Genomic DNA, 24,085 nt, shown 5'->3' with positions numbered 1-24,085 from the left:
CCTTGAGGGGGGGGTACTGTCAGGATCCCTGTCAGACCAGACACCTCCCATGGCCACACAGCTGCAGCCACTCCAGCCGATTACCTCCTGCAGGCTGACACACCAGACTCGGGTCCCACTAACGCTTTCCCTGGCACTATATAAACTCTGGTCCTGCAGTCTGGGGTTGTCAGGTCGTACCGTCTTTCACCCGCTTCAACCCCTTCAACCCCGTTGCATCTTCGGCCTCGAGCGCCTGCCTCCGGTGTCCGTCGGTCCGGGAATCCCCCGTGCCCTCCTTTGTGTTAACGGACTACACACCGCTGCTCTGCCGTCCGTGGTGTTAACGGACTACACACTGCTGCTCTGCCGTCCGTGGTGTTAACGGACTACACACCGCTGCTCTGCCATCCGTTGTGTTAACGGACTACACACCGCCGCTCTGCCCTCTGTTGTGTTAACGGACTACTCACACCGTCAAGCTGCCAGCCCTCCGGTGTCGAGCCACGGGACTCACACCGTCGATCTGCCTACTCTCTGGTGTCGGACCACGGGCTCCACACCTTCCTGTCATCTTTATTCAGGCTAAATAAAACCTGTTCATTCCAACTTCTGTCTCCTGTGGTCTTGCTATTGGGTCCTAACCGTGAACTCCCGTGACATGAATAAATAAAACAAATCCTTCCTCAAATTAGTAACTTCTCAAGGTGACATCTGTCCCCTAATCTTTCGACACATTCAATTACCCTCATGCTCTTTACAATGGAACCTTCCAGACCTCTTTAACTCCCCCACGCCCTTTATAATGGAACTTTCCAAACCTTACCTTGCACTATCCCTGCCTTTCGCCAGTCTCTGGATCCAGCTGCTCCCTTCGCAACTATCCGTTGTTACGTTTCAGAGTACATATATTGCTCACATTCACACTCCTACTCTCATTTTCCAGATTACCAATGTGCATGGTACTCAGTGGTGGGCCGTGCATTTTATACCTGGGCCTTCAGTGCTGTCCTACTACAGTTGAACCACCTCATTATGACGCCACAGCTACAGGTTATTAGGGGTGTAACAATACACGTATTCGTATTAAACCGTTCGGTACGAGGCTTACGAACAGAACAATACGTTTGAATATTACTAGTACATTTGGAAAATGAAGAAGCTTAATTTGTGGGAAATATGTTTTTGGTGGACTTCGCTCAAACTGGCAACCCATCACATAAGAGACACTCTGACCCCGGAAACAAAACATTGTACTCTGGTGAGGCGCCTGTGTACTGGGAGGCGCGCTAAACTAGGAAAACAACAGCAGCACACACGCTACAAACTCTCCCCGCAGCGTTGAGCTGTTCCTTGCTGATTCAAACAGGCTAAAGCAATCGCCACACAATCCCCATTTCTCCAGACCTTTGTACCTGCTTAGTTAAAGAAAAAAGCCCAAACAGTAAACCAAATGTCCGACCCTAACCTCATGCATGACGGGATGCTTTGTCATTAACGTACAATGCATATAGTCAAAATCAATGTAATTAACACAATGACAAGAACAAACTCACAAGAACCAGTCACATATATTTATATGACAACAAAGCATGACAAATCAATCCAGCAACACTGCGGTGCTAAAACACGTATTCCACCGCACACTGAAGAGCACCATTCAAATATTATTCACATCAGAGGGAACAATATTAACCATATCGTAACAACGACACCATAGACAAATGAACACCAGTGGTGGGCCGTCAGGGCCTGCAAGGCCTTCTTTGCTGGCCTAAACAGAATCATAAAGTTATAGCTATTTTATAATTTAATATTTTTTCTTAAATACACTACATGTATTATAATTTATAAAAATATTTTTCCCATTATCTTATTTTCTCATTGCACAGCTACTGTCTTCCTCAGTTGCTCTGCTTCCAGTGCAGCTTGTTTTAAGTAGAGATTTTATCCAATCAGATTTCACCTCTGTGTCTCTAGGTAAGAAGAGAGGCCTGAGGCCTGCAGACTCACAAGTGAATCCCTTTGCAGTTTAAGTGAATGGGGATGATATTGTTGATTGTCATAGTGTTCAACCAATCAGATCTTTAGTTTGACATGTTGGGTGTATTCTTTGACGTGTCAGCACCTGCTAGCATTAACGTGCAGCTCAGTTTTCAGGTGCAGCGCTGCAGTGAGGTGCAGGTGAACAACTATAACTATAAATTTATAGCTGGAGTCTAGAATGCATTTTTGCATGGAGCAATACTGTGTTTTGTTCCGCTATCTTTGTATGTAAGTCACGTTAGGAAGAGCCTTCTTCATGGCCGGTATATATCGATAGGAGGAACGATTAGAGTGGTCAATTACTCTTTCAATAGGCCGTCTCAGTAATGTATTCATAGAGAGTAAGAAAAAAAAAAGTACAGAAGAACACAATCTTTTTCTGGGATAAAGTATCAACTTTCTAGTTCCTTTCTGTCTTTGTATTCTCTTCAATTAAGAGCTGTGAAGTCAGCAAGTGTTGCGGAGGAAGAAAAATCACGGCACATAAAACACCAAAGGAGGTGAACCCAAGCCCTTTGTGAGGGATTCATACACAGGCTTTGGAAAATGGCTGCCTCGTAGACTCCATCACTTGTTCCTACTGCAGTCGCTGTGGCATACTGAAAGCGCTTCATTCTGAACTGTGTCATTTTCAAAGTCACTGCCTGGTTCCATATTCATAACGTTCCTGTATGAATGTCCAATTCCATTTCAGCCCATAGACAAATCACCTGCTTAGACCCAGAATTCTAACCCTGTTCTCTTTGCATTGATTGATCTGTCTCCTATCTCCCGCAGCAGCTTTATTTCAAATCTGAAAGCAAACATTAGCAGCCTGAACATTACCCTTCTCCCTTCTCCCTTCTCCCTTATATTCTATCTCTTTCTCTCTCTCTCTCTCTCTCTCTCTCTCTCTCTCTCTCTCTCTCTCTATTGTATCCAGGAATCATCCGTCAACGCAATGAGGAAATAATAGGCGCTCCATCTCGCTAGGTCGAAGTGACTGCTGTACCTTCCATTACGACCGAGACATGAGTGATTGCCTTGAAGATGGAAGGTAGGGAATATGAATGAACTGATCTTAGTGAGACAGAGAGAGGGTGGAGCTGGTTTTACTGGTAACTACACCTTTGTTTAAGACTGGGAGCAGTGGGATTCCTCTCTCGCTGATGCACTACACCTCCAACAAACCCAAGAGTCATTGTCAGGCTTTGATATAAGACGGTGTCCCCTCTTCTCTAGTACACATTGGCTTTATCATCCAAAGGGGGGCAACTTCAATGAAATGTGCCTGTTCTCTTTCTGGTCTTTCTCATGAATGGCATCAAAGCTCTTTTCCAAGGGCCCCTTGAAAAACAAATGGTCTCCCTCTTGAAAGCATATGGCAGTGGTGCGTGCATGGTGAAAATAAAGAAATGTCCACGTGATTTATGTGCCGTATGATTTCCAGTACAATTGCAGGAAGAACAAAAGAAAAAATGACTCGCGCTTCAGCATTGCATTGTACATTGCTTTGATAAGCAAGCGTTCTCTCTGCAAATGAAAGAAATGTGTCATCTTTTTCAAACTCCTGAAGCTTTCATTACTATGTTTGTCCCTTCGCGGCTGCTTTTGTTTCACTCACTGCCTCTGAAGTCCTTTAGGAGAGACAGAGGGCTTCACTGTATCTTTCTGTGTCTGTCTTTCTGTCTCTTTGTGGAGCCCGGGCTCTGTCTCTGTCTCTGTTCCCGCACAAAAAGTTTGAGTCACCAAGACGAACCATCTTTCTTTTTACAAGTCACAAACATTACATATGCTGTAACCTTCTCTGGGCTTGAACCTCAGCCCAGTACTGACATAGTATATCATATTTACATTATAGCAAGGATGCTCAATATATTTTGTTGTAAATTACATAAATGGAGAAAATATGACTGTTTGTGAAACCTTTATAATTTTGGAAAGATACATTATCTTTCTCCATCAACTTAAAGTTGATGTAAAGTCTAACATGCAACATTATGTCTGGTATCAAGTGCACAAGTCTTTGACCTTCACAAGAATACAGAACATGCAAGGAACATGAGCAGCACCATTTGTATGCATGTGCAAGACTGTAGGTCTGCAGTGCATCTGGCTCACATGAATTATTTGTGTGAGGTAACTGCATGCCGAACTGCATTTGTCTGCGTGTGTGATCTCTCTTCGTGCAACCATCTGGCCGTAGTCTAAAAGTCTTAGGTATCGCACAGTGGGCTCTGCCAGGTGTCAGGTTGTCCGGATGCCCAGGTGGTGGGGGTGTCTTGCCAGGACCTTTGCTCGTCTGGATCCGAGGCGTCAGACGCTACTCTCAAAGCAATATTTCACTTTGATATCAAGACTTTTATTTCGTGTTACACCCACCTTGACATGGAGTAAATGAGCACTTAACCTTTGGCATTAGCAAGATGTGCATATTAGTTCACATGTAGCCTTTTCTTTTAAAACGATAACATCTGACTACGTCACAATAACACCACGCTTTTTTTCGGATTTTGGTTTATCTTTTTGTTCTGTCTTTTATTTTGGAGATTGATTGCATTCAGCTTTATTACCGGAGATGGCTCAGGAGAAAGCAGAAGCTAAGATCATTGCAGCACATGGCCTGAGTCACCAGGACACCCACATCCGTCTTTCATTTGTCAATGCTACTAACTCTGGTAGAGATGATAGAATCAGTAGTCCATACTGTAGGTCTGAACACAGCAATTTCCTGTGACTATGCTAGCAGGAGAGTGTTCTTAAGTTAAATCAACAAAATGTGATACACAATTTTGCGTCACAGATATCGTGACTTCCAGAGATGATGACAGGTATGTAAAACAACAAGGTTACAAAATATACACGGGTTTACAACAACAGCTCATTGGTGAAGCCTACTACACCGTCGAGCTCTGTTCGTGGACTTTCTGAATAGAGGTTTAATAGATGAAACATGGCACAGAAAAATGTTGCATTGGGATTTGGTCCGAGGTTGATGGGCATTGTTTGTGCTTTTACATGTAAGTTTCTGAGATGGCTCAGACGTAAAGAATGCACTGAGACAGAGACACCTTTAGAGCCCAGTGGGTGGACTGTGACATAACAGTTGCAATTCACAGTTTAATCTGTACTGGGATCCTCCATACTACAAAAATACTACTCAAAATCCTATAAATGGTCTCACGTCACAGCAAAGTGCTTTTGAATACAAGCACCCTCCAACACGTTATATATTCTTCAAATTGCATATTTGAAACCTGTGGTGAGACTGATAGATCTCCTCTCAGAGCAGCACTTTCTCTCATGGTGACGCCGGTGATTAATGCAGCATCACCGGCACAGGCACCTCTCTGACGATTAACTATTCAAGCTCTGAGGTATGTGGTTAAATAAGCGAGTGTAGTGAGTGTGCTCTCCATCTCTTTGTCTCTCTTTCTCCCTTCAGATGTATATAGGTGTTCGGACTACGGTCCATGTGTCAAGATAACCAAGCCTGACAGGTGCTTCTCTTCATTATTCAAATAGATTCACACCCGTGTGAGAGGGAGAAGTGCCTTCATGTGTCGTGCTATACTGTAGGTTGCAGTGGCGGGCCGTGCATTTTATACCTGGGCCTTCACTGCTGTCCTGCAGCTGAAACACAGCTACGGTTATTATTTGTTTCGTGTAAAAATGAAGCTCAATACCTATAAATGCACTAACTGCAGAGTGCAGATACATGAATACGCCGAGAGTGCGTCTCCTCTCTGCTCTGACTGCAGCTGGGACTGCTGCGCGAGAGAGTGGCCACCTGTGAGTGCTTTGGGGCGGCTCACGGCAGCTCCCGCTGCTCGTTCACCACAGTGCAGAACGTACGTGCTTTCACGTCAGAGTCAAAAGACCAGAAAAGTCTCCAACAACACCAGAACAAGTCTCTAGATTTGTCGCTAGTAGCTTTAGACAAATAAAGTTGCCATGAGGGTTTGGAAAGTCACCAGATTTAGCGAGAGAGTCGTCAAGTTGGCAGCACTGGCACCAACTAAATATGTCCCCAGAGCAACATTGGACTTAACAATAGTGCCTATCACATATAAAACCAAACAAAAATCCACCTTCATAAAAACAAGTTGTACAACTAATAATATATATACAAGCATATTAAAGCTACTGCAGATGTAAAAACAAATGCATTTAACTTACCAGAGCTGCTGTTCACTATTTAAAGACAAAGTGCATCCTCCTTTCTTTGTTAACAAAGAGTTTATAATCTCACGGTTGTTCAGTACATCTGTGTGTTTTAGTTCCAGTAAGAAGTCCTTCTCGATTCATGGACGCCAGTGAAGACAGTCGAGCCTCCCCAGTTGTATTTCTTGAATAGGTTTTAATGCGTTTGAGGGCTAAAAATGTCCGCTCCACAGAGGCAGCAGATATTGGGATTGTCACCACCCAACATGTCAGGCTAGCCCACTGACCAATCACGTATGGCTAGGTAGAATACGCTCAACATGTAACTAAAGATCTGATTGGTTGAACACTATGACAATCAACAATATCGTCCCCATTCACTTAAACTGCACATGGATTCACCTGAGAGTCTGCAGGCCTCGGGCCTCTCTTCTTACCTAGAGACACAGAGGTGAAATCTGATTGGATAAAACAAGCTGCACTGGAAGCAGAGCAACTGAGGAAGACAGTAGCTGTGGAATGAGAAAATAAGATAATGGGAAAAATATTTTTATAAATTATAATACATGTAGTGTATTTATGAAAATGTATTAAATTATAAAATAGCTATAACTTTGTGATTCTGTCTAGGCCAGCAGAGAAGGCCTTGCAGGCCCTGACGGCCCACCAATGGTAGGTTGCTGCGTATAGAGAATACAGCCACTACACCATGCAGTATAGTGTTTTGCACAGTCCCCCACCCTGGGCATTGATGGTTACATTACACTGACATTTACAATGAAATATCACCCTCTTATCATCTGTATAGGGTCACATTTTTCCCCATAAGCCGGAAATATTGATCTAAATATCACATCCATCCTGTTTAGCAGCAAAGCTGCGGACCTCGCACGCAACAGCTCCCAGACAAGGGGAGATAAATGAATGTCCATTAAAGAGGTTAGCTGGGCCTGTTTGAGGACCCAACCTGGCTAAATTGCATTCTAATAGATGTCCTTGATAGTGTAATCACTTTGACCCTCTAACAGCCTTTTCAGTAATTCAGGCAGCTGCGATTTGAGGTAAAATAAGTGTAATTAGGATCAATCTGCATTGTGTTTGTGTTTGTGTGTGAGAGAGAGAGAGAGAGAGAGAGAGAGAGAGAGAGAGAGAGAGAGAGAGAGAGAGAGAAAACACACATGTGACCTTCAGTGTGGAGGTGATAAACCATGATACAGCATTATTAGGATGCTCATGGATTATTGATAACGCCTTAGCAGGTGGTGCCTGCTGGCAGCAGGCTTGTTGAAATGTATTAGTTGGGCTTACAGTAATGGGAATAACACACACATTCATCACATAGCATTCACACCTTCAGCCTGGACTCTTAGCATAATCATTTGTGGTCATAAAGGTGGAAGTCAGGCTGCTGTTAGAACTTAAGACAAACAGAGAATTTAATGTTAGACTTTCTGGGAAATCTGGTTATTTGCCTTCTTACCGAGACAAATATGCGAATATAAATGATGAATATAAATGATGAACGAACAAATGACACTGGAACGTTTGGTGTATCTAAATGCTACTAAAGTTGAGATTTCTGGCTCGAGTCTGAGAAAAAAACTGATATCAAATTTTAATTTTGCAAGGCACTACATGTGAATAGGGTAAACAAATATATACTAATAGATATCACCATGAAACTTCCCCAGTTGATTACTGACATCAGGACAATTTTTTGTTTTGTATTATAAGTTTTCTGAAATGTTTAATTTATGTTTGCAAATGAGACATTATCTATTGCTAACCTTTGGTGAATTTAGGAGAAATCTACAGACACAAATAGATAAAGTAGTAGAATAAATAAACACCTAAATGTTTATTTTGGATGTTCTCTTTCCACCAGTCTGAAAGAAGTTTTGTGGAAGCAAAACAGCTCCAAATAGCAGAAATAGACAAAATGTCATCTGTCTGTGGTTTAATATAAGCCATGTTCAAACTGAAGGCTAGGTTAGTAGCTCATGTGCCGTATCTGTATATGGAGGCTTAGCACAGTTCTTTGTGCAGGACTGCAATTAGTATCATGCAGAGAGGAGTCAGCTGAAGATCAAACTCCACTCCAAACCTCCCACTATCGGGGCAGCAGGGGCGCCACGAGGCCACTGATCTAACAAGAGTGGTGGACAGTGAATCCTTGACTGTGACTGACTGTGTGTGCTTGTGTGTGTATGTTGGGAAAAAGGATCCTCCTTTTCAATGTCTGCAAACTAAACCAGGGAGAAAATAGGGGGAGACCAATGGCTATAGGGAGAAAGATGAAGATTTGGGATTACGGCAAAGTGGAATGGGCATTTGCTAAGCCCCCTCCTTGTTTACTGCTGCTACATCTGTCAAGCCTTTTGCACTCCCACAGCACACATGCCGTTTACAATGAGAACAAAGGCAGATTTAACATTTGGAATTCTTTATACTGGTTGAAACAATTGATTTTAGACATTGGTTGAGAAAATTAGACTTATCATTTCTAGTGTTTATCTAGTGGGTGAAATGACTAGAAACATCAGTTTATTAGCTGAAGCTATCTCGCTAATTAAACTAACGTTAGCTCATTGAATTGCTAAAAAACATTATTTCATTTCAAATAATACTTCATTCTTATTAAAATGAGAATTCTGTAAAGGGGTACTGTAAATATGAGCTTGATTTCTACATACATGGTATTCTGCTAAGCTGCATATTGCAGGCAAAAGATCAGCATTCTCACCAGCTGATGATGATGATGATGTAGATTACATGGACATAAAGAAACAGCATTAGATAGCTAGTTAGCCCCTTTATTTTACACTTAATAATGATAATGGATAACTTATTAGCTTATTTACATATGCAGCATTACCATCAATTTGAAGTTGTGTTTCTGGCTACCTGGTCAATTTAAGTTCAACTCACTGTCCTTTACACTCTGTTTTTGTTCTCTAACTGCTGGGGGACACATCTGGCTCTTTAGTTGTATACTCTCCACTATGTGTGGCTCTTTTGGCTGAAAATAGCGAGAGGCCGAGAACAAGCTGTGAGAGCAGTGAGAGTGAACCAAAAGTTGCGCACTGGACAGCTAAACAATGAGTTTAAACTCACTGTAGCTCCATAAAGCTGAGGGGAGTTGCCAATTCAGGGGATGATTCCCAGTATATCTAACAATACCCTGTTTGCTGCTTAGCTTACTTACATATCAAATCAGGGACAATATATATATATATATATATATATATAGAGAGAGAGAGAGAGAGAGAGAGAGAGAGAGAGAGAGAGAGAGAGACCACCCTCTGTGCCTGGTTATGATGATTGCTAAACTGTGATGGGACATTTCCTGTTTTAGGGTGGGATTTCGGCAAATGGTCAGTTGGAAAAGAATTATGAAGAAAGGGGGGGAATAGAAAAAGTGAGAGGAAGAAGTCATTGAGAGCTGTAACCAAAGACAGGGTTGCAAGAGGCAACATGTCACTAGTGAGAAACCACTCTCGGATGTTAGAGCGTGCTCACATGTCACAGCAATGTACGACACAACTGCTGCATACAATTGCTCAGCGTGATGACTAAGCATGGTCCCAAGCCTCCCAACACAAAGTAGGAATATGCTTGATACATGATTAATCATTTTTATTTGCATCCTGCCATAAATAATACATTGTAAATATTACAACAGTTGTTGTGGCATCTGGAAATTCATTTCATGATTATAGAACAAGTAGCTGGGGTGTTATTAAAGTAAACCAGAAGCTTGTGTTGAATTCAGTTTGAAGATGTTATCAAAGGGAAATAATTCATTTATTATGCCTTTTAGCATAGAGGAAAGGAGGGTCGTGTGTGAGAAAGAGCGTGAGGCATTATTGTCTTTGATTTTTGGGATATATTTGTGGAGGAAATCCTCTTGTTTGCGTGCATTTTTGTCAGGGCTGTGAAGGTCATGCATACTCTGATTAGTTGTTTGCGTGTAACACACTTATTTATTCTAGAGATAGAGCTCTCTGTCCCACTCCTCTTTGCTGTCTGTCTCTCTCTGCTCTTGCTCATTAGAGAGAGCTGCTGATCTTCTCATCACTCGAGCATTTTAAATAGCCTCTTAGACCTAGTGACAATGTCACTGGATTAGCTTTAGTGTGGAACCCATGGATGAGCCAGGTGATGCATTGGCACTGGGGAATAAACAGAGTGAAACACTTCTGTGACACTAATTAAAACTAAGGAAAAAAAACAACATTGTTTCATGTTGTTTAACGTGAAAAACATTACTGCACTGGCTATAAAAAAATCCCTAAAATACAATTTGGTTGTACAAATTCCATTTTAATAACACCATCATCATTTTCAGTACATTAGTCTTTATTTCAGTGGGGCATTCAATCATTTCAACTTCATTAAAAAGATCTATTGGTTTTGAGCGAGGAAAAAAAAGTTCTTCATGTGTCATCCTGCATTTTTTTCTTAATTAGTGTTTCAAGTCGGCAATAGTTCCTCTCTCGCTTAATCATATTTGGATCGTGTCTGATGAGGCTTCCGTGGACCAACCGCTACCTGTTAGGAGCTACACCAATCAGGTGGCCGCTTGTTGGAACGAAGCCAAAATGTCATCTTCATTCTAATTTATTTACATTTATGGCACGGGACAAAATACTGCAGGATATTTTGCGGAGAACTTTTAACTCAAAATTTGTAACGGTGTTTTCTGTGCAACAACATATTTAACGAGTAGTGCCCAGGTTGTGGAACGAAAATCACTTTCTAGACACTTTTTCTTAGTTCACTTTCTGGCCTATAACTTTAATGTTTTGCTTTTTAACATATTAACCTAGCTCGCTTTCTGCCCAATGTATCAATCTATTCAAACCAGTAAAAGTAGTTGAAACAGTAAAAGTGACTGTAGTCATTATGAATTAAAAGACATATCTTTTTGGGATGATCCAGTGATGATTTTAACAAGCAGAAAGCAGAGAGACACTCATCCATCAAGGTCAGGGTTGCAGTGGAGCCTGCGGAGACCCCCATAGTAGTTCTTTAGGGGCCCAATCCTTTTTTCTATCTGCGTGTTTTCTGCTTCGAAATACTGGCAAAGCAGATGCATGTTTTGACTATACTTTGAACGATTAGCCCTTATCTTAAGGTGAGCTAAATTGGCGTTCTGAATAGGTTTTAATCATAATTAGAACCTATTCAGAACAGTCAAAGTTGACCTTCATCAGAATTCAAGTTTACCTTTATTGTCATTCGTACTACTTACAGGGCAAATGCACAGCAGAACAAAATGATGTTGCAAATGAGTGTGATAAAAGAAAGTGCTAACAAGAGTAAAATAATAACTTCATAATGAAAACATACCAATTGTAAATAAATAGATAAATAAAGATAAATTGTAACTCTTGAGTGAAGGAGTAGTGAATTAAGCATGTTCTGATGTGTCTTTATAACCATGGAAATGATCCCATCATCATCAGCTGAAACACCTGAAAACATCGATTTGGGTGCAAAGGCCCTTGTCTTCTGTTTAGAAAGTTTTGTATGTCTCAGATCATTTTACAGTTCCGTCACACTGTTGTCAATAAACTTTTTTGTTGTTGTTGTACTACCTCCAGAATTTGTGAGGTCTCTGTGGTCTGTCCATGTTTTATTCTTCACAGAACAAGATCAGGTCATTGATGCTTTTCTTCTCCTCTCCCTCTAGTCTTGCCTCAGTCAAAAGTCACCCTTACGCCTCGAGCTATTCCTCAGTGCATCAGCTAGAATTTGAATTTGTGCCAAAGAAAGAGAGTCAGTGTATCTCCAGATTTAGCAACTGGCCATTGGTAGCAAGCACTTATCATGTTTAAGCGTGGTCTGATGCCCTGATTTATGAAGACCTATTGGCTCCCCATAAGTTAGAGATCAGGTCAAGACCCTCAGGCAGGACCTTACTCTCTGACCCTAAGTCTAGACTCAACACAAAAGGTCCCAAAGCACTTCTTCAATATCCTGCCTGCAAGACGTAGATGAGCTCAATTTGCTTTGATACACTAGTTTTTAATCTTGATTTATTCTTTGGATTATTTTTCTTGCCACATTAATTTTCTTTTTATGCAGGTTGCTCTTTTTTTTATATGTTCTTCTTGTAGCTCTTTGTAAGCACTGTTTTTCAATTAGTATTATGTAACAGCAAGAGCACTTATCATCACTAGTGGCAGAAGGCTACCAGAGTATAAAAACAGTGCTATATAGTCAATGGTATGCAATGAGAGTGAAAGAGCAGAAGTTTATCCTTTTGGAAAAGGAATTGTCAAGTCAAGAATGCACAGTAACAAAGTGTGTGTAGCAAATATACAGGTTCTGGATCATTGGCCATATTGGCCACACCTGGGTACCATTATGCAATGGGATAGAGCCCCCTCCTCCATTTTCTGACACAACATTATACGACATGTAAAATGTTTTACAGTAGATAGTCTACACTGCATGTAGTGGTCCAGTATACAATCATCATTATAATTATTAAAATTATTATTCATTATTAAAATACAATGCGTCAGCCTCCTGCACACTAACATAAGCCTGTGTTCAGTTGTATGATACTAAACAGCTTAAAATTGGAAGTGCAACAGACCATTTTCAAGTGGCAGGGTATTTTATTTGAGAGCAGAGCACTGTGAAGGTTCAGAACCGAGGACAGGTCCCTGGCATTAGGATGGGCGCTGTCCAAGGTTCTGAAGCCTGGACAGAGCTGGAATTGAACTCCTGAAACAAGCTCAATGTGAACAAATCTGGAATTTTACTATAGATATAGCCACATTTTTACTCTGCAATCTCTTTTAGACATTTTTGGAAGCTACTATACTAAATTCTCAGATTAAAAGCCTTTAGACGCTAACTATATAAACACCTAAGTATAAGGAAGAAAGATGTTTTCGTTATTAATAATTTGTCCTGAGGGCATTTTACATTTATTCTCTCTCCAATTTGAATGATTACTTTCCCACTGCTCAGCGTACGGTGGAGAAGGCGGGTCAGAGCGTCAGTGTGGGAGAAATCCAGGGGCCCATCATCAGTTGCGCTGAGTGAGCCGAGCTGAGAGATGCGCGTTCACTGAGCCGGGGAAGGAGGACCGCTGCCGTTCCCTCCACCGCGCCTCACTTATAATAACCTCCTCATCACCAGCATCAGCATCTCGCTGCCTTGGGCAGACTATAATTAAAAACACGACGGTTTTTGGATGGAATTTTGCGTTGGATTGTTCTAATTTGCTCTATTTATACATATATCCGTCCGGAATCGTCTCTCTGCACGAAAAGGTAGGAGCAGATTAAAACTGAAAAGCTTTCCGTTGTTTATTTATTTTTATCCCGTTTTAGCCATCATGCATTAGCTGTTCTGTAAATGTAGGCTACTTATTTTGTGGGATCTGAAGTCTTTCTCCAAGAAATTCCCTTCTTTTCCTGTGAATCTGATGTGGAATTGGTGAGTTTGGGCTGAGGTGGGCTGCGCAATGGGATGGCTTGGATGGTGAGTTTCAAAGCTCTCACTCGCAGTTTAACCATAGAGGAGCGGGGTGATTAGTGGACAATTCACACCTCAGGAGACCACGTAGACTTATCAGCGCTGACATTGTGACAAACATATTAGTGGTGAATGAGTGAAGAGCGCTGCGACGGAAAGTTTCAGCTAGCTGAGTCGCGTCTCTCTTGGGGACAGCTCCGTAACCAAGCAGAAACTAATTTCTTACGATTTAGGAATGATTCCTTGCGAATATCAACACGATTCCTGATCACATGTCGATTCATAATTTTCTGGGCATGGGGCTTGTAAACCCCTGAGCAACAGCCAGACTGCCACCGTGCGAGAAGCAGAGGGAGAGCTGAACGCGGCGGGGAAATGGAGCACGCTGTTTTATTCCTCCGTGCGGGGCTGCGGGTCGCATTTCCAGTCTGTTTAAAGCACTTTACTTTCAGTTAAAGATTTCAAATATTCCACAAACTGATCAAAATGATGCGAATAACAACGTTGGCTTTTGCACTCATTTTGTGAAAGCATGTGGGATTGAAAGGTCCAACGGGGCTTTCAATAGAGACTGTATGAAGCCTCCTGCAAGAATGTCTTTCTGCTTACTGCAGAGTTGACAGTGACCTCGTGTCCAGCTTTATGTTTCTCAGATGATTGTTATTCAGTAAAATAATATTGCAGGTATATGTAAATTGACATAATTTAGCTTTCATATTGTAAGCGGTGAGCTGCTCATTAACATGTATGGTTGCACCAATGTTCATTGAGTGAGTTACAGAAGGAACTTTTTTAATGTGTGAATTCACTCCACGACCATAAAAGGCCTGGTTGCGCCACATTGTGCTGGCAAATAAATTAAATTTGTCACGACTATCTGATTGGGATTTGTGTGGTTTGAATGATTTTGAGGTATAGTTACATGAATACATAAATAAGCATATCCAAACATGAATGGAAATGCTGAAATAAAAAATGTTTTTTGTTTTTTGCTGGTGACCGCTTGGTGCTCCCCAAAGGCCCCCAGGTGGTCCCTGAACCTCACTTTTTCTTACCAGTAGACTAGCAGGTCCGGAAACACGCTTGTCTGTTGTGACTGATGTCGGATCAAATCGTTACTCCGGGCTGAAGCTTGTGATAGACAGGGAGCACAGCGGGAGTAGAGGGGTCTCCAGTGATGGGGACCGGGCTGCCTTACAATACATGCCAAGAACCCCGCAGCAGCGAACATGGATGCATCGATGCATCTTTATGGCCAGTCAGTGACGGTGTCCCGTGCATGTCATCCCCTATCCTGCTCTATTTAATAATTCAACGAGTATTTATATCTCGGAAAATATGTGCTTATTCTAGCTTACTTAAAACTTAAGAACAAGAGCTGACGTTAGCTGACGTTACTGCTGCGGGTCGAAGATAAGAATAAGATAAGGTAGATGCACCTTTCGAATTTGAAACGTGTGGCCTACTTTTTTGTTTAGCAGAGAAAAACAAGCTTCTGTTAATGACAGTGAAACACACGTAACGTCAGTTACTTTAGTAACGTTAGCCAAAAATAGCTTCTTAAATTGCTGTTTAGACTCTCCAGTGTGCTAAGGGGTTAGCTAAAGGGCACGTGTCATAAAAAGCCTGTGGAAAAAGTGTCAGCATAATATTTCACTTTTCACCAGATTAGCCTGATTTAGCTTAGCCTACAGGCTAGCTAGCAGGTGGACATTTTTTTTACTATATGTTAGATACTTTATGGTATGAATATTGATCTGGCTTTAAGCTAGTCAAATGTCAAGTAATTGAATATTAGCCACGTTATAGCCGACTGAGAGTGAACATGCTAGCATTGTTAGCATTCCCTGCCTTACTGGGACACTTGATGCCCCAGTTAGGCAATGCACACAATACGTCGTGTTGAATGGGGGCCAGACTGGAGTCTCAGGTTTCATGGGCATATCAAGCTTTGCTTATTGACGGACACAGCACACAGCTCTATAGTTGGTGGTTTGGATTGACAAGCTGCGTTCAGAGTTATTTTCACCACACAGAACCTTTTAACCTCTCTGCTGTCTCACAGAGTCACTCTTAAGACAAAGACAATGATCCAGCCAGGCAACCCAGTGCTGTCAGACAGGCACACACATGCACACTCCGGCCCAGGGACACACATGCGTGCACACGTGGGCATTAGCATAGGTATCAGTTACTAGAATTCAATAGCTCGCCTGCTGCAGCAAGATTAACTATTCAGGGCAGGTGGTTAAAGGCCCTATTGTGTTGCATGGTTCTGTGCTGCTGTCATGATTATACAATGCATTTGTCTGGTGGGCAGCCCACTGCCAAAACAATTGCAAGGGCAAAGGGCTGGAAGAGTACACACACATATAAGGTTTCTCCATGTGAACCCTTTCTAGCTCTGCTGAGCAAATTTAAACAGAACTGAATGAGTACAGGTGTAGCAAGCAAAGGCCAGTGAGTAATACCAGTGTCATCCCAGATTTGGTGATGGAAATTTGAATATGCATACACTGAAAGAAGAACATTTTAAAAGATGTCGGTGATGGGATTCGCATATGAAGTGGTTCCATCCTAACATCTTTCTGAATAGCTGTTTATGATTGTAATCCCCCAAAGACATGCAAATGAGAGAGAGAGTGGCGGTGGATAATTAGTCATATTTATCAGGATCCCAGCGGACCCTTACAGATAGCAGGCTAACGTTTGAGGGCTTAGCACATGTTCCGGCTCACCTCAATGGATTTTCACTCATCACATAATCAGCAACAACAGTCTAGTTCTTCTGCAAAAAGATCTCTACCACCATATGAGAATTTGACTGTTAAATGAAGTCTTTAAAACTCTGAACCATTATTTGAGTTCATCTTCAAATAAAATGGTTAATTGGTAGAAATGGAACCCTGCATAAAATGCTCATAAACCTTTAATGGACATGATTAGTGGTTATTTAGTTGTATTTGAACACATGGAGAGTCAAATTGTCATTGAGTGGTGCTCTCAATATCCTGTAAGAGCTTGATGTGCCTCATAGTCATGATTTTGTTTAAATGCAAGGAACCGCTGTATATTTCACTTAATTTGTTGTCACGAAAGCTTGAACGGCTTTCTCTATTCTCTTTTGGACAACGAATAATTTGAACTGACTGGATTACACTAATATATGCTAATATAATGTAACAACACTAACATTGACCTCAGAGTTGAATCAACATCTCTCTCACAGTCAAAATGAAACATTTGAATTTCACAAATGGTCTAATGGTTGTGGAGCTACTGTATTGGATAGCATTAGATTAGAGCAATATATACAGTATATACGTATATATTTTTGTATCTTATAAGGTTGTATGTATTCAATATTAGTGAACCACATCACTTACGTTATTTAGAGCTGGCTCCTTTGTCATGCCAATTGACATTGACAAACATACATTTTTACTGAAAGTGATCTTTTTTTTGTTCTGCAGTTCTGTCAAAGGTGTGTCCTAAGCTGGAGGCCAAGCCATGGGGTACGGAACTGGACCAATCATGACGGTCATGGGATTCAATCCAGGAAGTCGCCTGAAAGAAAAATCACAAGACGCAGCTCTGAATCACTGACAAAACACACTGTCACCTCCACCTTAGCACTGTCACCTGTCCACTTTATGGGGAAATTGGGTATTTTTCAGTATATCTGTGCATAGACTTGCCTAAGAAGATTACATTCTGTCCATTATCAACATTAGATCTGCCTAAAAAAAACACGGATATTGCATTCTGCACTTGATTGTAAAATTATCTATGTGGAATATAACATTCAGCAGATAAATCCTGGATCGCCGCCAGAACCAGATGTAATTATTACTCTAAGGATCTGTCCAGAGTTTTGTCCCTCTTCTGGTGCATCCTGTCATTCTCTACGATGAATCCCAACAGCCTACCTGGTCATGTCCTCTTGCTGCTGAGTACCATGCTGGGCCTGAGCGTAGGCTTGGAGTTTACTGGCTCTGGAGGTCAGTGGGCTCGCTACCTGCGCTGGGACGCCAGCTCCAGAAGTGACCTGACATTTCAGTTCAAAACTTCAGAATCGGAGGGCCTGCTGCTCTACTTCGACGATGGCGGCGTTTGCGACTTTCTGCTTCTCACTGTATCCAAGGGTAAGCTGCAGCTTCGCGTCAGCATCGACTGTGCTGAGACCACGATCACCTCCGACAAGATGGTCAACGACAGCCGCTGGCACTTTGCTGCCATCAACAGGAACAATTTGCAGACTGGCTTGGCCGTGGATGGCCAGACCAAGATGGCGGAGGTGCGGCCCGAGAGACGGTTTATGAATATAGTTAGTGACCTCTTCCTCGGAGGGCTCCCGAGGGACATCCGCAAATCTGCCATCAATGTGCCCTCCGTCCGTGAGATACCACCATTCAAGGGAATTATCACAGACCTCATTTATGGGAGTAAGCTGCCCACGCTCATCAATAGTCAGAAAGTACGCTTGGAGATGATGGGCCTTTGCACGGAGAACCTCTGTGAGAATGACGGGATCTGCTCTCTGGCAGATGGAGAACCCTACTGTGACTGCTCCAAAACTGGATATATAGGTCGATTCTGCACTGAAGGTAAGAGGGCTGGCGCCAGAGCTTTCTGTGTCAAGCACTGAATATTGATTAAAATCTATGTAAAACATTCACAGGGACTCCTTTCAAATTTAACTGACTTAACAGCAAGTTCACTGTCTGCATCCAGGTATGCAATAAACATTTTTATAGTAGCCCCTGGTATTTTACCCCTTGTGGACCAGATGTATATTGTTCAAATCCATAATTTCTCAGTGTAATCGGCCTTTAGGCCTCTGTATTTGGCTACTCTATATATCTCAATACAGACTGCTAAAGTTGTGTGCGCAGATTGCAATGTAGCATTTTACACGACACTAATTTATATGAAGCACGGGCAGCTATACTCCCATGTGTTTGAAATATTGAATGCAGTTTACACTAGACGTAGAATCAGTATATTTTTTGTGGGTAGTTGCTCTGGCAGCTTCTTTTGGAAAGTCTTCGTATTTCATGTGGGACTTAAATTGGAGGTGATGTGCTCAGCATTTCCTCTGCCTTCACAGTTATTACTTTAGATGAGGAAGCGCTGGATACGGTATTAGCTGATATGACTAAAATCACTCAGTTCTCTTTTCTCCGTTTAATGTATTCAGCTCTTGCAAGGTGGTGCAGGGACCTGAAGGTACACACAGTGTTTTGATGAGAGACAACTTCATCTATTTTTCTTCTGCTTCTGTGCCAAGGTCATCTCTTTTTGCGGAAGTGTAATGAGATGCAGCTCTTTGACAATGTCCTCTTCTATCTCCAAACCAAAATATAAGCATACTAAGTTTTTTTCTCAGCTAATACTTATGTATACTCTCAAATGGCCATTTGACAGTGATATAATACAGGACCCATTTGTATAAGTTGCCACTGGTCCTTCCCTCCCTCTTTAGGAAATATAGAATCATTTTTCCTTCTACGGTACAGTGCACTACTTTGTCTGGCCCTGCTGCTGGTTAAGGGCTGCCTAATGTTAAAACCTGCATCTTTCAAAACACAATGCTTAAAGCCAAGAGAAACTTGGTACTGCATCTTCCACATCATAAAGAAAAAAGATCTATTTTCCTTATTTAGACCCGTAATCCAGAGAATACATAATTTCACTATAATCTGACATGTTTAAATCTTTTTTTCCATGTGTACGGACTGTAAAAGATAACTTTGTGTGAACAGACCCATGTCAAATTTCCTCCACTGCTGACCCACTTCCTGCATGTCTAAATCACACTGACATGGCAAAGGGATGACTCCATTTTGCTAAAAGTCATGGGAATGCTCACTGAATCCCATGACACTGTTTGCAAGCTATTTTAAACCGTGTCTGATACAGTTATATGCTATAATTTGTCACCACCATAGCATGCATTTAGAATAAGCATTTTCAGATCTTCGTGCCGAGGTCGTGCTGTGTTTGGTTTCATAATATGTCCCATCATTTGCTGCTCAAACGAAGCTGTTTGAAGCTTAAATCCCAAGCATTAGCCTGTGGCATTGTTCAGGGCAGCACGCGATGTGCTGGTTGCAGAGCAGTCAAGCGGACGGACTGGACACGTCCCCCTTTCGCTTCATCCCATTTGGTCATTGCTGCTGTCGACCAGTCGATGAAGAAGGAGGAAGAGGAGGTGGTTCATTTGTCTGATAGCAGACAGGGGAGCTATGACATCTTGTTAAAACAACCAAGAGCTTAAAAGTGCGCAGATGACTCGGCCAGATAGCGTGGACAGGAAAAGAGATGGTCACATGTCAGCCCCAGGGCCGAGCAAGTGTGACCAGTGAATTCACCACAGACCTGGTGTCCCCCAAGCTGTCCCTGGAGGTTTACCTGCTCTCTGCCTGTCTTTCCCTCTCGTGCACACATCATCTATCTGCACACCTTTTGACCATCTTCCTTTCTTCTCAAGCAATTAAAGAGTGACGCAGGAAGGGTAGTCATGTTCGCTCCCCGGCTGATCTGACTGCTGCTCTCTTCTGCCTCTCCATTGACTGATGTGGCTGATTGTTGTTGATTATGCCACAGAGACGGGGAACCATAATTAGGAGGATAATGAGAACAGATATTGCTAATTTGCCTGGAAAATGCTTGCACAAACACCACCGTCAACTGTCTAATGGCAAACTAGTGCAGGTTTTTTTTATTGTTATGTCCACATGTCTACAAGTGTCGTAATACTTGTTGTTCAAGCTACCCTCAAGCATCTGATGTTTCCAGAAGATATTCAGAACAATCAAACATTCACCATTTGGTTGCAGTTAGGCGAACAATTGCTTAGAACACCTGTCTTTGTCGGCATACTCTCGATTATGCAGTATATAAATAAGCAATGAAAGCAATCTGTCAAACCTGTGAATATTTACATGTTACATTATCGGGTTGCATGGCCCGGGCCGTGCATGCACACACTCAGACACATTTAAAGGCGTGCACACAAGCTCACAACGCAACAAGGCCCTGCAGCTGCTTGTTAAAACGGGCAGATGGCTGACTGACTGAGTGGACTGGGCCTTGGAAGCATTTTGCCAGCTGCAATCCTAATAGTAGCCTGCTAGCCCACTGGCCTAGAAGGGAAATAGTGGGCAGAATTAACATGTGAGATGAGAGACGAGCAAAAGGGATGTGGAAGAAGGCTGTTTGTGCCACTTGTGCTAAAAGACATATTCCATATTCCTACGCTGTCTGCATATTTGTGGTGTGCATACGTGCATCATGGGATAGCTGGGTTAGCTTACAGCTGAAGCATCATTATTTCACCACCGTGATAATCATGAGGCAGTCCTGTCTCTCTCTGAGCTCCGAACCGTCCAGCTCGGCTAGCAGCTTAGCACCACAAACAGTTGGCCATAAAACACATGTTCATTCTCTCCTCCCTTGTGGATGAGGACGTATCAGTGTGACTAACTGTGTCAGGGCAGTGAGCTGAAATTAGACACCACTCACCACTCGCTCTCAGCACGTGTCGACTTTGGCAGGCAAATCCGCCACTGTAGCTTCGGCCCTCAGACGTGATAACTCTTAAGCTACTTCTTTAATATCAACCTGATTCAGCTCCTGTTATTAGCTGTGCAAATATCAATTTCTTTTGGGTAATGATCTGGATATTGTCCCTCATTCTGTTCAATTCATTTAATGGGGGTGACATTATGAAGTCCCTTGAGTACTGTAGGGTTTTCCAGTTATGATGAGATATGCATAAGGTCAAGGTTATTAAGAGCTACACTGGATAGTTTAATGAATGTGTAGAACGATCTCCTCTGTCGCAATCCCACATCCTGCATGTGTAATGAACAATTTAAAATATTCACTGGTTTGATGGAAGGCTAGTAATTGAAGGCTAGGGCAAGCAAACTGTTAAGCAAGTGCTAAAATGATGCCTTCAGGCTTAGCTTTGGGGATTAATAAACAGACATGGAAAAAAATGTCAGTTTCAATAATCTTACTGTAAAAAGTAGGTCAGGGGGAAAAAAAGGGAAAAAAATGGTGCAGGGACTTGCCTGCTTCCAGTGCAGAGGGCATTTGTGTCTAGTGCCCAAGCTGAAAATGATGTTTGGATTTGAGTGGTGAAGCTGCTGGTAAAATAGAGCAGGGGATTACGCTTGGACCGCATGTCCTCAACAGCCCATTGGTTTGTTCTGGCCGCTGTCGCATCAAGAGCAAGGGTTTTATCTGCGCACAACACGCAAACATGTACGCACAAATGCACTCCTATCGAGCACAAGCATTTGAATAGTCAGTAAAAACATACACGCTTGCTCATTCAAGCACATACATTCAGGAGTCCCTCAGTTCTTTAGAGCGGGCGCTGCGCCGCTGTCCATCAGCTAGCCACTGTCTCCCATCCCCCCACTTCCATGCTTTGTCCTTCCCTTTCCTCTCCCAATGTCATCCTTCTCATGTGGGAGGAGAAGTAGCAGCCATTTTGAACTCCCCAAAGGAGGCAAGAAAAAACCACACAGTATACAGTAATTGTCTCTCTGATACTTATGTCCTCTGTTGAGTTTGTTAAACGTAACATTTTACAAGGACTTAATGCTGTCAGAGAGGTACCAGTTATATCCAGGCTGGGCCTCTGTAGCCTGGGCCGACATCAAAGCACAACACTAAGTCAAACCAATATCAGATATTATGTATTAGAGCCGACACTTTGAAATGTCTAAAGTTGTCTGTCTTGATTAAGACTTGTTTAATATGTTCTTGTCAGTTGACGCTCTCGAGGGGCTCTGATTACAGAAATCTTTCAATATTAATTTTAGGCTACAGCAGCAGGTTTGAGACTAAAGAGGTAGGATGCAGGATAAAAGCTCAACTTACTGAGACTGCATCCACAGAGTGATCTGTCATGTGCCCTAAATCAGATGTGTTATACCCACGAGGTGTCCTCCATGACTCAAATCCTGGTGGGGAAGCTTCTCGCGAGGGATGAAGTTAAGTGTGTTATTTGTTTGGCCATGCCATACTGTGAACCGCGGGGATCCCACAGTGAGCATTCCTCTGAGAGACCACAAGGGGTGTGCCAGATTTGGGTCAGCAGTCAGAGGTGGGGGGGTGGAGGAGAATGATATGGATCTGACAAGGAGCATCCCAACATCCACAAACCTCACAACACCATAAATCCTCATGGATTTATGTCTCTTTTCTTTGTGTTTGGGGCCCTCTGTGTGATACAAATTGCAGAATATTATGCCACTGTCACAATATTCGAAATGTGAAAGAGTTGTTTGCCAAAGGTGTAATATCAATCTGATTCCCTGAGAGGACGGGACAGATGAAATGTTATGGGTTTCTCTCCACAGGGATTTACACTGAAGTAGTTGTTTTGATTAGACATGTCAAGGGAGACCTCTTTGGTCCTTACATGGAGCACAATGCTTAGAAGAGTGTTATGTTTTGCATGTTTAGATCCACATGCAAAATGAGCTTTGAGTGTGTTGTTAATCTGGGACATCTCTTTGCTTTCTCTCCTTTCCTGTGACACCTCCACAGCAGTCCAGAGAAAACCAGGTGAGTCTCAAGGAGTCGTCTTAGTTTACCTTATAAAAGAATGTAGCCTAATCTAAAACATGTTTTTGCATTCATGCACAGTACCAGTAATCAAGTTATATAATTCATAATTGACATTTATTCAGTAAACAACCTGCAGAGCTATTTTATATTCACATACCGTGTTGCTCTCTTTATTAGGACTTGTCTGTTTCAACAGAAAGCTTTCAGATGCACTTGGGAAAGCTTTGCTTTACGTGTGGTAGCCATGGTTTGCCATCACGCAAATCATGATGACAATACAACTGTAGTATTGGTGTGCTGTTCTCAAAACTTCTCTATCCCTCTTTGTTTGAATTTCTCTTCACAAGGCCTCGCACACCTGAAGGCAGAGCAAGGTACTCTCTTCTTTTTCTTGTTGAAGCTCTGCTGTTTTGTTGCCCCAAAACCTGGCTTGGTTTTGGGGCATAATTTGACGTTGTGTGTGCCTTCACTACCTGTCCGTGTGCATTTGTATGTTGCAATGCTCCCATCGTTGCTGCAGAGAAGGGGGTGTGTGTGTGTGTGTGTGTGTGTGTGTGTGTGTGTTGGTGGGGAGGGGCGCATGGCAGCATGGCATGTTCCTCATCTCACATTTGTCTGTCTCCTCACCCTCGCTTCAGCCAGGTTTCTGTGTATTACATTCATGTGTACAGTTCTCAGTTCCACAGCTAACATGCAGTGACACACTCCACTGTTCCTGCTCAACCTCTGCAGCGACAGGGTGTGGGAGGGGGGAGGATGAAAAGCAGGAGGGTGGATAAGGAAATCACTGGAATTAGGGGAGACAGCTTAGAGGAAGAAGAAGAAGAGG

At 42.4% G+C, this 24,085-nt stretch overlaps 1 protein-coding gene across 18 annotated transcripts in view; it reads left to right on the top strand.

Annotated features, from left to right (window-relative positions):
- Positions 1-24,085, top strand: part of nrxn3b (neurexin 3b) — a 389,076-nt gene that overhangs the window by 108,981 nt on the left and 256,010 nt on the right. For 17 of the 18 annotated variants that reach the window (XR_004213678.1, XR_004213677.1, XR_004213676.1 and 14 more), the window contains exons 1-4: positions 13,212-13,460; positions 17,139-18,272; positions 23,236-23,253; positions 23,604-23,630. Coding sequence is in view for 15 of the 18 variants with exons in the window: in XM_031872819.1 (XP_031728679.1) it covers positions 17,576-18,272; positions 23,236-23,253; positions 23,604-23,630 (742 nt within the window). In the remaining 3 variants the exon portion in view is untranslated. Of the gene's footprint in view, positions 1-2,947; positions 3,062-13,211; positions 13,461-17,138; positions 18,273-23,235; positions 23,254-23,603; positions 23,631-24,085 lie in introns of those variants that run through there. The other variant, XM_031872805.1, reaches the window with a different exon arrangement.

The sequence above is a fragment of the Anarrhichthys ocellatus genome, unplaced genomic scaffold, assembly GCF_004355925.1.
Source record: "Anarrhichthys ocellatus isolate YVR2014 unplaced genomic scaffold, GSC_Weel_1.0 scaffold66, whole genome shotgun sequence".
NCBI classification, from domain to species: Eukaryota; Metazoa; Chordata; class Actinopteri; order Perciformes; family Anarhichadidae; genus Anarrhichthys; species Anarrhichthys ocellatus.
Note: the sequence above shows the minus strand (reverse complement) of the source record. Positions and strands in the feature narration are given on the sequence as shown.